The following is a 15958-nucleotide window of genomic DNA, read 5'->3' as shown; positions in this document are numbered from 1 at the left end:
CCAGTGTGCTAGCTCATTTTTACTTCACATTAAACATCCACTTGAAACACGCTGTCAAACAGAGCAGACAATGCATGTTTTCCACAGTTCATTCTATTATACTCCAAGATGTTTTTCTTTTCTTTTTTTGGTCCAGGGATATTGAAGTGAATAGAATTTTCTTCATACACGAGTCCTCTATTGACTCACTGCTAAGCAACATTTTCAAATACTTAACATTTCACAATGTGTGGTATTAAGCTGGTACAATCCAACTACGTTGCCACTGACTTTCATTTTTCTGCTTTGGACTATAAAGGAAAAATATATATTCAAAACCTTTATAACGCTGGTTATAATTTCGAATCAAAGGTTACAGATCGCACAACCATAATGAACCACTCAGACTCTCTGTTTCCACTTCAAACAGGATGGGATCACAGCAAGGGCTCGTTTTAATTAGACGGACTCGTCTGCATTGGACGGATGGATAGACGAGAGCAGTAGATTTGCGAGGAACCACGCTCACCACGAATGGAGGGGTCAGGGGAAGAAGTGTAGTCTGCAGTCACACTGGGAATAATTACGCTAATTCCTCTGATGGAGGGGAATTTTCCTTGAAGGCACAGGAAAAAAGTTGGGTATGGGTAAACTTAAATTACAAGAGTTAATCCGGACATAGACAGTATACATATTTATATTTATCTGCCAATTCACTTAAATATTGGTTTGTTCAGAGATTATCTACAGCATTCCCACACACTAACAATAGATTTTGAATAATAATCCAAAATTCCTCATATTAATGGATACATACCAATTTTCCTGATAAAGATTACCAGCAAGGAACTTTATGCTTACATATACGTGAACAACCCAGTGGGAAAAAATGATTTTAACTTGGCTTTAAGACAATATCAATCAATTATTCCCTCACTTGTATTTATTTATTAATTTATTTTTCATTCATCCAATGGACTTGCAAATGCTCAATTTGGTTTCTGAATCTGTAGAGTTCACTATTGCGCTCCCACAAAATTAAAAAATCTGCAACAGAATTCAGTGCAACAGTACCTTTTGAGGAAAAAAAGCTCATCGATCGACGTTATCACCTAAGACTCCCCGACCCACACCACCACGTTGCCTTTGAGGACATCAGTGATCTCACAGTTGAGCTTGTTGAGCCGTCCGTCCAAGATGAAGAGGGACTCTCTGGAAGGGGTCATGAGGTACTGACCGAACAATCCGCTGCCCACCATTACCCTGTTCCTACTGCTCCAGGGCCACTCGAACGACTTGGTGGCTTCTTTTAAGCTCTTGATCATCTTGACTTTGCCGGTGCTCAGCTCCACAAACAGAGCATCAGTTTGACGACCAGAGCTACCGAACACGTTGTACTGGTGGACCTCAGTAAAGGAGCGCTGGAAGGCCAGATCAGACAGGTGAAGGTTAGTGTGGATATCAAAGGGCTCCTGGATCTCTCCCCGCTCTGAGATCATCTGGATCCTCATCAGGCCGTCGCCATCGTCAACAGTGACCAAGTAGTGGCCGTCCGGAGACATGTAGGGAGTACCGGTGACATCACGGTTTTGGCCAATTACACTATCTGTTACACTGTCCAAGATGAGCTGGGGCTGCGTGGCGCCGGTGGAGTCATGCCTGCAATTGACAAAGTAGTAACCGCCGAGATGGGTATAGGCCACAGACTTGGGGATGCAGTTATACTCCCGTAAGCTGATGTTTTTCACATATGACGTCGTCTCCAGGTCAATCTTGTGGAGAACAGGCTCATTTCGATGAAGGATGAGGCCAAATCTGTAGACAATTTACAGAGAAAAACAAAGAAAAAGATTAATCAATAACACATTTTGTCTTCTTGTAAAACCCAAACCATGACAGACTCTATAGATGGCAATGTCGGTCAGTCTGTCCATCGCTTTGGGCCTGACTGAAATATCTCAATAGCTATTGGATGGATTGCCATCAAATGTTGTGTAGACACTCATAGCTCTGAGGTTGAACGCAACCGAGTTGCTCATCTTTAATATAGCACCACCAGCAGGTCATGGCTTTGACACTGTCTTTACATTGTAAATATATATTTTACTAGATGAACCAGTGAAAAATGTTCTGGTTATCAGTTGAAGGAGAGTAATTATATGCACATCACGTTGGTGCAAGGCTATCAGAAGACGGTGTCAATGAAAAAAAAAAAAAAGGGCACCTGCACACTTGCTCCAATGTATAGTTGCTGACAACATTTCAAACCTTCTTTGATCTTCATCTTGTCAACAGCATGTTGGACCAGCACTTGAATCTTAAGCATCGTCAGTAATAATACATTTTTATGACATGGAGCTGGTGTGCAGGGATTACCCCCTTTTTCAATCAATCAATCAATCAATCAATCAATCAATCAATCAATCAATCAATCAATCAATCAATCAATCAATCAATCTTTATTTATATAGCGCCAATTCATAACAGCGTTATCTCAAGACGCTTTACATGAAGAGCAGGTCTAGACCAAACTCTTTAATTAGAGAGAGACCCAACAATTCAGGAATTCAAAATTAAGGATTCAAGAATCCCCACATGAGCAGCATCAGATATTATATTGAGCAACAGTGGAGGAAGAACTCCCCTTTAACGGGAAGAAACCTGGAACAGACCCAGGCTGTTCTGTCAAATAGTTTAATTTAAAATAGGGCCAGTGGAACCAACTATTACTCCTTTTTGCTTGAAGACAACAGGAATTTCCCCTTGGGGATTAATAAAGTATATTGATTGATTGATTGATTTATTGATCTTGCCAATACTAAGTAAATGTAATTTGAACAATTTAAAGACTGCCAATTTGTTTTCGGTTCCAAAGCTCATAAGTGGTAACATGTTAAAATAAAGTAGCACAATCCACATATCGAGATGAAATCAACCCGAAAGAAGTAATGCAAATTAATTTGTATGGCATAATTATGAAAATTGTTGGACTGGCATAATTTTAGAGAAATGTTCAGGGGAAAAAAATATTGCTGAGAGGTCCATTTACCCACCTTAACAGGCAAATTCTGGTCCCTGACAATCTTCATATTGGCAGTATAGCATCATCTACACTTTCCTCCCTAATAGAATTATAACAGTTTTATATGTGGGCCATGGATCACTGAAAATGCTATTCATTACAGAAACCCACAGAATCTGTTCACAGCACTTTACATTTTAACAGCTGAGCAGGGTTGAGGGGGATATGCAAGGAGTTGACAGGCCTCAATTAAATGTGAATAACAGCTGATCAATGCTGACAGGCACTTCAATCTTTCCGCCATTCATCATCTTTTATGCCATTTGAACACCAAGCTGTCTGTACCTGTGAACAGAAAATGGCTATTTGACAGCCACGGAGCACATTATCATCCCTGCAGAGGAATCATTGATCCAGAGATCGTTGTGTCCACTGGGCCCAGGCAGGCGGCAGCTCTGAGATCAGATCTCTGTGTGTTTTTTTTTTTTTTTTTTTTAAATGGAGTCATTAAAAAAACTAAACTAAAACTTTGTGGACATAACTGAACAAATTATGTCCAATGTTGGCTGACACTGCATTGGGTTAGGCCAACATTTGACCCGTATTGTTTGTTCCTGACTTATTTTAGAATCATTTCTGCCAGATTGGTTTAGTCGCTAGGTGGATTTCTGGCATGTTGGAAATGTTGGCCTGCTCTCTTGCAGTTTGAGTATTTTTGTAATCAGATTTCCCACATGACTGCTGTCAAAATCCATTCTAAACTGTAGTGAGCTTGTTTTAACATTATTAGAGAATAATCTCACATTTTATGGCTACAGTCTTGACTGAGACTCTCGTGATTTGAATAACATTGAACTCCGCTGAAAACAGATCAGCCTTATTATTTGCATCCTCCCAGCAATCTTTGGCTCCACTGTTTTCTTTTGTTCTCCTTGCTTTTGGTTTAAAGCAGAGCTGAATTAAAAAATGTACTGGAACTGTATGGACAGAAATGATTGTTATCATGTTCATGTTGAGTATGGGCATAGTGTTTTTTTTTGGCAGTGCAGAAAGGCAGAATAAAACTGGAAATGTGAGGTAACTCAAATAAGAGTTATAGAGTTGTTTTAAGTCGAAAATGCATTTCATCCAAGCAGCCCATTTATATTAGTTTGTCCATGGCCGGACTACTTTCACTGTTTAAAAATATGGGAATTTAATGACCATCCGTGTGGCGCTCCCTAACTGGCTAGAGTAACAATAGCCTGTAACTTCTGTTTCGACTGCTACACTACTGTAAGTTGACATTAAGTGTCTATATTCACGAAGACCTTGGACTTTTTTTTTCTTTTTTCCCTTTAACACGACCAGGCTTCATAGTTATTAGGTTCTCTGACAAATATGTCATTGTGTGTCATTAAAAATGTATCAAATATTTCACTTACAAATGATAATCATGTTATATCAATGATTTGAATTTAATAAAAAACTTCATCTAGAAATATTTCATACAAAAACAGATATTGAAATTGATTTCACAGTCATTTATTTCACTGGGGAAAAATGAAATTACCTCAACCAGGGTGCATTCATTTTATGACTTCCTTTAGAAATGAGTCTTGTTAAGGTTCATGGTCAGTTAAACAGTTGGTAGATTGTAGGTCTCTTTTACATCAAACCAACCAAATGGGCTTCATGTGACTTAAAAAGTTCAGTTGTTGTGATTAAATTCAAAGGAAGCCCTCTGACACTAAACAGGCTAGTTCTTGATACTACCCACCTGTATTAAAAATACGCTCCAAGATGGATGAGAGTTTAGGGAAAAATCATTCTTAAAATGCACTGTGGAGTTTAAACCTGGAAAACCAGTTGCCTTTCTCATCTGCTGGGAGACAGAGCTGGTGATTTACTGACCAATACTACCACTGTCTGTCAAACACTGTTGAAATTGTTTTGCTATGGATTGTATTTTGACTGTGACTGATCAATGACTACTGCACACATACTGTGATATATTGGTAACATGCTTGAAAGTTAAAGGTAATCATTTATCTTGCGATAAAAATATTCTCACCCATAGTGAGATTTATTTATTTATTTTTTCCATGTATGATAAATTAATACTCAGGCCATTGTTTGGCCTCGCTCTGATGTGAACCCAGCTGGGCTGCTTCAGTGGCAGACCCTGATTGCTCTCAGCCAAACTGACAGCTGCTGTTTGTCGTTTGTACCAATGATTAATGCATTAAAGATTCTCCCTGGTTCTGCACAAAAGTTATGTTAAACTGAAGCCACTTCACATTGTATCATGTTGTCTTCATGTTAATATTTTCACTTTGGAAATGACTGGGTGATGAACATTTTGCTCTACAGTTCAATTGAAGATTATGAGGGCAATATTCATGAATGGGGAACAGAACAATCGACGCTGCACAGTAACAGATATCTATAACACAGCAATTCTTGCTCACCCATCCTCCAGCACAAACAAACACATCGAATCAACATCTTTCTTGGCTCGTTTTGCCAAAAGGCAGTCTGGCAGAGTACTGAAGATGTGGATAAAAATAACAAAATTTTTTGCTGACATGCAGAGTTGCTTGACTGTAAGTCAATGGTTTTAATGAATGACAACCCCCAGAAGTTCCTGCTTCCTTTATAGTAGCTGCTGAGGGAATCCCCAGTTATTGAACAATCCCCGGAAGTTGCCGAATTTATGTCGGCTGTTCACACACTATTCATGTTGCTAAAAATCGACCAATCAGTGCTGTGTTCCTGCCAGCAGACATATGGCTGTGTGGGTAATAGATAAAAAAAAAAAGCGGTAGTCAGTTCCCAATATATGTGATTAAAAAACAGCTATCTGAATAAAAAGTAACATTCATGTCCAACTATTTCTGTGCTTCAGCTGTATGATATATTCTGCTGGCACATACACAGAGGACTACCTCACAGAAACACTAACTAATGTGGTATGAAATGTTAAAGGAATGTCACTGTACTGAAATGTTATGATATGCCTGCATAATAATATCAATATAAAATTACTAGTACTGAAACAAGTACAGCTGAAAATGATTAATCGTTTCATTCCTCTTTCGACCTGAAGTGCCGAATAGTCCCTGCCACGTTTATCTGTCTTGTGTGATTGTAAACTAAATGTTTTGGGGGTTTGGACTTCACTTTGTGCTCAGGAATTTTGGCATTTTAGGCTAATTTCTGACATTTTATTGACTAGACAAATTGTCAGAAAATTAAAGAAAGTTAAGCAGTGAATATCTTTAACGGATTAATCACAGGTTATTTTTCCAAGTAAAAATGCCAAACATTTGATGGTTTCATCTTCTCAAGTAAGAATTTCCTGTTTTTGTGTGATCTGAATATTACAATGCAGTAATAAACTGAATAACTTGGGTTTTGAACTACTGTTCTGACTGACAAACATTTGATCACCTTGGGCTTTGAAAAGAAGTACGACTAAATGATTAATTGGGAAAATATCACATAAAAATGACTGTAGACTGTGACAAACAGTGTTGTCATGTCTTACTCTGAGTTCTATTTAGCAGCTTGTAAAGATGAACGCCACAAGCACTACACATCAATTACAATACCATCAATGCCATCGCCATTTTGTGTAATTAGTGAGATGCATCTATACTGTATCAAGGTAACACAGTTTAACCATATGACGTCCATAGTCAGAGTGCCTGGCAGTAGCAGTAACAAAGTAAGCATATTTTATAAAGCATCAAAATGATGAGTAACTGGTTGTTAAAGACCTCAATTTTTGAACAACATTTGCCAAAAGAATGCGGCCACACTTTCTTGTAATCTTTCCTGCAGGTCTCAGAGGATCTAATTACAGCTGTGCCAGGAACCCCCACCTACAACACACACGCACACCGCACTGCTTACTCCTCCTCTCCAGGAGACCGTTAACATCCAGAAATCCTCCAGACCTCCTGCTTGCTCCTGTCCTCTCCATGACATTAGCCAAGCGTTTGGGACCAGCTTTTCTCTGTCCACGTTAAGCCCGAGTGTGACAACTGCTTGTACTTTATAAAATCCACAGCAGTGTTTTCGATACTCTGCATTCAGCACATCCACGCTCTGTCATTGTTGAACTGAACTGTTAAAGAGTTGAGGTGCCACCTGTCTCCCTCTGATTACTGCCTTTGTAGCTTTATGCAGATTTTTCAATTCATCTTGATGAAAACACACAAATACAAAAAATAAATAAGTAATACATGTCCAATTGTGCTTATAACTTGAGAAGAACCAGGTAGATGTTTTAGCGGAATCACTTTCTTTCTCATTTGGCTCCGATATTGTCAAAGAGAAAATGTCATCAGCCATGAACATTATAGCATATTCTGTTTTCTAAAGTTCATGAGGACTCTGTGTGTGTGTGTGTGTGTGTGTGTGTGTAGGTTTAAAGAATGTTTATGAAAAAAATAAATAAATCACGAGCACACACAACTTGCATGGCATTTAAAACGAGGCAGAGCTGAGATAAGGCTGCATCCACAGCTCTGTCCAAGTGATGGTCATCAGCATTTACTTACCATTTTGGTTGCTTAGCAGCATAATTACACTGCCTACCCTTGTTTTTATGACATAACTGGTAAAGGCAACGTGCTGAAACACTGAGCACACTGCACTTCAGGTTTCTCATCAGCTTCAAGATGAACTGAGGTGTGCCAGCGTGTCAGGTAGGGTCAGACAATATGGGAGAAGATTTTATTTTGTCTTCTTTTTCAAATTAGTTATAATAGATATACATTTCTATTGAGCTTTAAGAGTCCATAAAGCCTACATTCCCTAGATAAAGATTCAGAAACACGGATAAGAATGTTTCCTGTGATCTGTGTGCTTTTGCTGTTATTGTTTGTTGTACAATGTTGGCTTGCACTTTGAAGGCCTTGTTAGATGACGATGATACTTTATGTGATAAACTTTGGTGGTGTATATTGTTAAGGACGGTAAATGATATCTGTTTTACATTAGACCTTAGGTTAAACTACAACAATTTTGATATTTGATACATTTTTTTTCTGTGTTTTTTTTATATAATTGTAAACTGTCAAAACTTGACTTTTAAAAAAAAATTGTATATACTTAATAACAATAGATAATAAAAAGAGAAAATAATGAATTGATAGTGAAAATATGTCAGTTGAAGATCCAATTTCTAACAGCAATGGGGAATGACCTGGTCATTCCTAAAAACTGCCATGATTGGTTAGAAATTGCTTCTGTTTCTGTGATGTGATACAATGTCAAGCAATGTAACTTAGACAGTATAATAAACTCTTAAAGGATAAAATGTTTCGATCACGATCAGTGTGTGTGTCGCCCATCCCTACTGGCAGAATTACGAGACTGATCTTGGAGTAATTAAATAAAAATGTTAGTGGTTGGTTGTTACTGGCTTTTGGATGTTTAAATTCAGATATAATATAACTCCACAGCTGTAACAAGGATTTATTTTCAGAACTGTTTCAGGTGATCGGCGTCGTTCTCTGCAGCACAGATGACAACTGGGCCTTTCTCCAAAAACACTGCACTGACGAGCACACACTCACTCTCACGCAAAATTTCCATCCAAATCATTATTGTGGTATTGAGCTTAGGAGGGAAAAAGTGAATAAAATGTCTATGGGGTGAATTTAATTTGCAAATCAATTCACATTAGGAGTGCTCTTGAATCATACTGGATGTACCTGATGTGGTTTATGATGAGGCTGGAGGCGGGAATGAAGAAGTCATCCACCCTGTCGAAGCGTCTGCCGACCGGCTGTGTGTGGACGGTGTGGTGGGAGACTCTTCCACTGGCTTGATTGATCACCTGGTGAACACCAAGGGAGAAGGAGGTGGGTATTCAACATGAGCTTGACAAATACACTCAGCGCTGCTGGTTTCTATTCATTTAAGTTTGTATTCTATACGTATTTGTAGCTCACAACCTACTGTAAGTCATACGTGTAATTAGCATGTATTAGTTTTCCATGAAAACATTGTCCATTCACATTAAGCAATTAATATGTTTCCATTATGTTCATGTTTGCTTGGGTGCACTGATTTGAGATAAAACTCTTCAGCCTCTTCTCTTGCAGAGATATTGGCGCTTCACAGTGGGAGGTGATGTGTGCCGTTGTCACTGGTGTCTAAATAATACTTGTGCATGCATCGAAGCGTGCAGACGTGTGCTTGTGTGTGGGCAGGATTTGCTTTGAATGTGCCACAATGCACAAAGCAAATTTCCACAGACCAAACTCTGCATTATGAATTTCTGTGCAGGCGATGCTAGCAGGATTTTCAAGCAAGTAAAACCACTCAACATTTGAGTTAAATCAAGAGGGCTCTCAGAGGAAATAAGGGCACAAAAGATACTTAAAAATTTTCATTTCATTACATTTTCCTTGATCCTATTTGTGCTGTCAGGATGTTTTTGAGAAGTGACACATTGCTGTGTCGGTTCTGTACTGCGGCATTCTGTATCAAATAAAATTCAAATAATAAATAATTAAATTGACAGTGTTTACATCCATATTAAGCGCGCAGTGTTGGAACTGTAATGTTTCAATGTCGTGCTAAAAATGATGGTTTATAGATAGTAACTAGAGCTGGGCCAATATAATTACCATGCCAATATTAGGTTATTGCAGCTACATAGATCCTTTATTTCCCTCAGTGCCAGGCAAAACAAGACCTTTATTTCTGTTTTGCCCAGTTCCTCACATAATGTAAACTTAAATTTGCTCCATGGTTACCTGTTGTCTTGATAAATTCATAAGGTTAATTTCCACAGCACTAATTCCTTGAGCAAAGCAAGAATCATGTCAGGCATTCAACTTTGCCTTATTCCACAAACGATGTCTGACTACCATGAATAACATTCGACATTAAATTGTTACACCCTTCCCTTTACAGGTCTGTGAAAAAGACTGTTGACAGTGGTTTACCATGGATCAGGAGTACGGCGAAGAGGAAATGTGTGAAAACATTTCTGTTAAAAACAAGGCTGAGCTGTGAGCTTAATATGACTGTTTTGTAATGATGCAAATGCACATTATACTGCATTTGTCATGAATTTATGGTATATCCATGTATTGGATTGTATTGTGTGTGTGTCAGCCAATAAGTAACATGAAACTGCCTGACACAAATATGAAAATATGTTTGAGATTGGAAACAGCTGAGTAAATATCATGGTATTATTGCCAGTATTGTTGTCGTCGTCCTCAATCAGCGAATAAACTTCAAAGATTTGTTTTTGGAAATATTGGTCAGACAATAGATACGACCAATCAGCACTTTACCCTCAGTCATTATTCTTATTTTAATTCCGGTGCGCTGAGGTTCTGAGCCAAAATAATCCACTGTCCAAACACTCTGCACTGCACTGTAAGTGACTTTTAATTGCCCCTCATCAAGCAAGACAAACAAATCAACAACTGAAAGCCCCAGAGAGGCTGTGGTGATTAATGCCACATTTATGTCATATTGGAAAAAGGGGAACAGGACAAGTTGAAGAAATTCCCATCTAATTAGATGTTATGCCCTGCCAAGACGGTGATTAAAAGGTTATTTACAATATACTATGTGTGTTCCTATGATGAAATTGTTTTATACCCTAACAAACTGCATCTTAAGTTGCTCGACTTTTCGTAAGTAAAATAAAGTCTATCAGTGTGCTGACTTTGCACTTTGTAGACTGCCTGTGTTGACAAATGTGTGTAATGTTTGATGCTCTATGGTCAATACTAGGGCGTTTGCGCATTAATTGTCTTTTATTAATAGTGATCTTATCTAAAGTCGAACCATTTGGTCAATTAACCATTTAAGCCAGTTTTCAAGCAAAAATTCCAAACATTTGGTGGCACAAGCCTCTTAAATGTGCTTTTGCTTTTATCAGTATTATATCACAGTGAACCGATGTTATTAGGCTCATGGAGTGCTTGAATACATCATATTGGGCTCAGGGAAATTGTGATTTTATCAAGAAAAGAGAAAATAATGCACAGAATAACATATTTGACCAGGTATTAGCAGGACACAAATACATGTACAGTGGTCCCTCGTTTATTGCGGGGGTTACGTTCTAAAAATAACCCGCAATAGGGGAAATCCGCGAAGAAGTCAGCTTTATTTTTTACAATTATTATACATATTTTAAGGCTGTAAAACCCCTCACCATACAGTTTATACACTTTTCTCAGACAGGCATTAACATTTTCTCACACTTGTTTGTTTGTCTTGCAAACAGGCAGCACTTAAAAGTCACACTGCTAGCGATTGAACATTTATGTAAATTTGGCAAGCCGAACGCATTCTGTGCTGTGCAGAGACACGGCACGGAGGAGATTGATTGACATCGGTCTACAGTCCCTTAGCCAATCAGGACGCAGAACACAATGCGCGTTCATACACTGTAAAAAAAAAAGCATGCAAAATTGCACTAAAAAAGTCCGCGAAACAGCGAGGCCGCGAAAGGTGAACCGCGTTATAGCGAGGGACTACTGTACTGCATCTCTGCTAACCCTGGATCACAAACTGACAATGCAGAACGTCTGCAGCTTTGCGCTTGTGTTCTCATTCTCTGCCTTTCTACCATTCCACAATTATAAAACTCAGCAGAGGAACACAACACACACACACGGGAGTGTAACATACCTGGAGAGTAGGGAAGTTCTTCTCCATGTCTCCCCAGCTGAGCAGCCAAACCTGGTCGTGAGATTTGTCATAGTGAAGCTTCACAGGATAAGAGTCGGTGCTGACCGTCTGGAGGGGGACACACATACAAACAACAAACTGAGCCTTTAAAGACAGCAGAGCCACAGAATAACAATTCAAGGCAATCAACTTTGCTTTTGAAGAGATCCTTCTTTGATGTGTGGTAGTAATGCTTTTGAAAAGTTTTCCTGCAGACTAATGCATCGGTGGTTGACAGGAGCAAGCCTTCTTTTAACAAGGCGGACTGAAGGTGTGCTTTTTATGTATAAGGTGTTTTTGGTACTGAGCTGCATTTCAAATCAAGTGGTGACAGACACAATTGCTTTACCACACTGGAGTAATTGCTTTCAGTCTTTATCCGTTCTTTGACACGTGGCGGCAAGTCAGAACAATAGATGAGTCACATGTGACAGAAAAGCTCTCCTCATGCATTATGTCCACCTGAGTGCAGATAGACAGCCACCTCAAAGGGAATAGGGAAAGCACAGAGGAAAAGAATGCATGCGGTAGCTGCACCCTCAACGGCAGCAAGGAAAAGCAATCGTCTTTCTTCAAGAAAATTATTTCAACTCTGTATTCCCACTATCCCCTCTGACTGCAGCTTACTTTCTCTACTATTTGTTTTGCTATGTAGCCCTAATAGTATTGTTTACCTAGGCAAAATATATATTGTTTCACTGAGAGAGCAAACAGCTCCTGAGAGGGTTATTGCAAATAAGATGAGAATATCTGTTGAATCCAAACTAATCTCTGAGCATGTAGTCATCGGAGAAAACAGGTGTTCATGTTGTTCTTTTTCTCTTGACTAACAACTTCTTTCTGGCTGAACAAGATTATCAAGATCCTCAGCCAATATGCTCGCACAGCTCTAGCGCCAACTACAGCTCTGTCGGAGATGGAGCACAGAAACATTACAGCGGCTTCAAGCATTCATCCATGTGCACTCTGTCATTAATTGGTTATAACACGCAAAATTCAATCTGCTCATTAAAAAGTCTTCACCGAGTATTACTTTATGTCTGTCAATCATATAAATGATTCAATGAGAAAATGAGAAAGCAGGGAAGCCAAAACCAGAACTCGTGTCTCTCTTATTATTTGAGATGAGAGATGGGTTCAGGTGGTTAATTAACAACTGCTAATATAATGCAATGAAGCTTAGCCTCCAGGTGACTGAATAATGAGCTTGTGACAGTCTCTGGGACACCAACCTGCTTACTGGCAGGTCTCTGAGAGGCCAGTGAGCTGTAAACAGCCTTCACATCATGGTGTTAAAAAAAAAAAAAAACATCTGCAGGGATCTGAGCTACCCTGGATTAACTTGACACACCCAAAAACCCACTGACACAGATGATTTAACTCAACGCTGCTCACTTAGAAATGTGCTGAATGTTGTCATATAGGAATTGTACTACTTTCTTAGCCTGCCTCGCACAAAACTAAAACTCCCTCGGGAAAATAAATGGTGCTGCAAGGTGGCAGGGTGTTTGAGGGATTGCCACTTAGACCATCTGTGAGGAAAACTGCTGGTGTTGCCATGTTACAATATCTATGAAGGGTTGCCAGGTTACAGTATCCATGAAGAGGTGGGTCTCGGGGTTACTTGGTCACCACATCAATGATGCGGTTAAATGTAGGTCATGGCTGTTGCAGTATGTATGAAAAGGGTCATGTCAGGGGTTAGCAGCTGAACAAAAGGTGAGAAAACTGATCTTAACGCTGAAAAAGCAGCAGTTTAGAAAGTGGAACAGAACAGGAGTGATGCACTGCCAAAAGTACAAATATATAATTCATGTGTAACCACATGAGGGAAAAGCCTTGTTCACACCGGGCATTAACATGCATCTTTTGTGATCCTATCACAAGTAGACAACTCTAAGTACAAGTGTAAATGTATCCAAGGCGCACTGAGGACCCATTGAGATCCAATCGCTCAGACCACATTCAGAGGTGGTCTGGGTCATTTGAAAGTACGCCGATATTAAGGTGAAATTTAACTTCACATCTAAAGTGTGTGAAAAAATACAGACAGCCAGACTTTTAAAAGGAAGCCGCTGACTGAGCAAAAGAGACATTACTATTAAATAGACTTTTTTAATGCTTAAACATTTTGAATATAATGTTCACACTCTTCTGTAAGTGTTTGTAAAAGTTATGTATGTTCTTATTTGCATCTGTTGTCAGACCAGGGTTGGGGTTTCATAGCATTTTATCAAACTTAAGGTAAAGTTTAGCCTGAAACATTTACAAGTAACTAAAATTAAACATAAGTAAAACTCACACAATACATTAATTAAAATCTCTTCTAAGCTTCTGTTGGCTGAGAAGGCGGAGACAGTTTTGTGTGGCTGTCTGGTTTTTACAACCTGTAACTACAAGTGAGGAGAGCAGCACGAGATATGAAATGTTGTCCAGTGTGTCTGACTCATTAGACAGGTGTACACTACTTAAGCACCTCATTTTTTCCACATGCTACTTGATCCAAATACTAGAGGTCCTGTAAGCCAGTAAAAGTTTAACAAGCTTTACTAGTTCTGAAGCTAGTAAAAGCATTGGTATGATATTCATGCACATTTCACTGGCACATATTCCAGACACTGACGTGACACAATCAGCAAAGTTATTCTTCTAGAGAGGAGTCTAGTCTGTTGAACCGCTAAAACACACAATCCACTCGCAGTCAGTGAGAGGAGCTTGAGTGTTGGCTGCAGTTTGCAGAGAAGCACTTTAGGTAGTTTCATTTTAGCCTTTATAAAATTAAATGAAGTTGAAGTTAATTAAATGATATAGTCTACTGCCAGTGACATTTTGTTATTTCAACCAGCGAAATGCAGGATAAAACTTTGAATCTTGCCAAATCTTTTCTACATTACTCTTTGCTATAAAAAAGACTAAGTATTTTTTTTATGGTAAGAACCAAATGTCTGCCTTTGGCATGCCCCGGTGGTACTGTAGTATCAAAGATGATGAATGGGCTGTAGACTGCACCACTTTTTTAAAGACTATCACACTTTTCCGCCATCCCAACTTGCCAGGTACTGAAAGATAATTAAAGTTTACATCATCGCTTACATGACTGACATAATTATAAGTGTCATTCAGAGTCAACCACCTGTCAAACACGTCTTTCATGCAGCCTCCTGCCTCCTTCTGAAGCTCACCAGGGCCAGTATCAGCACACCACAGCACTCTGGTGTATTAGCGTCCTACTAAATTATTGCTCAAGTAGAATATTTTATGTCCAGACATTTCCAATGCACAAGCCGTTTCCAAAAAGTCTGGATATAGCTCACATGCAGTTTGGGTAGAATCTGGAGAATGTAGACCGATGCTTTCAAATAATTGAGTTTCTGGATGAAGGACGATGTATTGTATCAAAGTGATTCCTGAGTTGGAGGAGATGATTCAATGAAAAGAAAAAAAAAGTGTCCTTCATTCAACAAAATCAATCATAGAAAATGCCCATATGAAGTTTTGATTTATAGAAGGTTGTTGTGAAAGATGTTGTGTTCAATCAATGTGGGAGCATATGAGAATTTTTTTGTTGGTGTAACTGTTTGAGAAAATAAGTCACAGAGAGGGAGGAAAAAAAACTCGTGCCTCTTGCAACCTTGAGATTTTTAGCACAGATGGAGGATTTTCATTTCCATGACAAAGAACCTTCATTTTTATAAAGGCAGGAAATATTTAATTTTTTCCCCTCCTCTGTATAAAATGAACTCCTCTCACATTGTACATTGTTGTACAATGTGAGAGGAGTAACTGGCAAAATGGACATGACCCTGCTTTTCCAATCTAACCCAAAAATTACCTGGACAGCCTTCTGAGACTGGATGTCAACTATGAGCACTCGATCCAAGGTTGGCTGTGTCGCATAAATAAACTTGTCCTTGATGTTGACCGCTGATGACCACACACACCTCTGAACCTCCTCTCCTGGTGAGGTGGGGCATACCTCCTCCTGGAAGAAAAAGCACACACACATTCACTGTTAACTAATTGTTTTTCATATCACGGGGAAATAAGTCTCATTAAAAAACGATTATCTTCATCCAGTCATTATTTCTGTGTTGTTTACTACTTGCAGTCTTATCACCTATGCTGATGTGAGTCGTGTTATCTTGGCAACTTCGATAAATGAGCTTTGCGAGGTCCTGAAAAATCTCCGTAATCGCTCTTATTTGTCCACACATAATCCACTGAACAAAGCGTGCAGCCGATCTGCGGCTGTTCAGCTTC

At 39.0% G+C, this 15958-nt stretch overlaps 1 protein-coding gene across 1 annotated transcript in view; it reads right to left on the bottom strand.

Moving 5' to 3' along the window:
• Positions 1-1091: 1091 nt before the first annotated feature.
• fstl5 (follistatin-like 5) overlaps positions 1092-15958 on the bottom strand; it is a 127592-nt gene continuing 112725 nt past the window's right edge. Inside the window, exons 14-17 of the mRNA XM_070836428.1 lie at positions 15531-15680; positions 11660-11767; positions 8707-8831; positions 1092-1794 (exon numbers count right to left, since the gene is read on the bottom strand). Coding sequence (XP_070692529.1) covers positions 1092-1794; positions 8707-8831; positions 11660-11767; positions 15531-15680 — 1086 coding nt within the window. The remainder of the gene's footprint in view (positions 1795-8706; positions 8832-11659; positions 11768-15530; positions 15681-15958) is intronic.

This window comes from Pempheris klunzingeri, chromosome 9 (genome assembly GCF_042242105.1).
Source record: "Pempheris klunzingeri isolate RE-2024b chromosome 9, fPemKlu1.hap1, whole genome shotgun sequence".
Taxonomy (NCBI): domain Eukaryota; kingdom Metazoa; phylum Chordata; class Actinopteri; order Acropomatiformes; family Pempheridae; genus Pempheris; species Pempheris klunzingeri.
The sequence above is the reverse complement of the archived record's forward strand: the minus strand, read 5'-3'. Positions and strand labels throughout refer to the sequence as shown.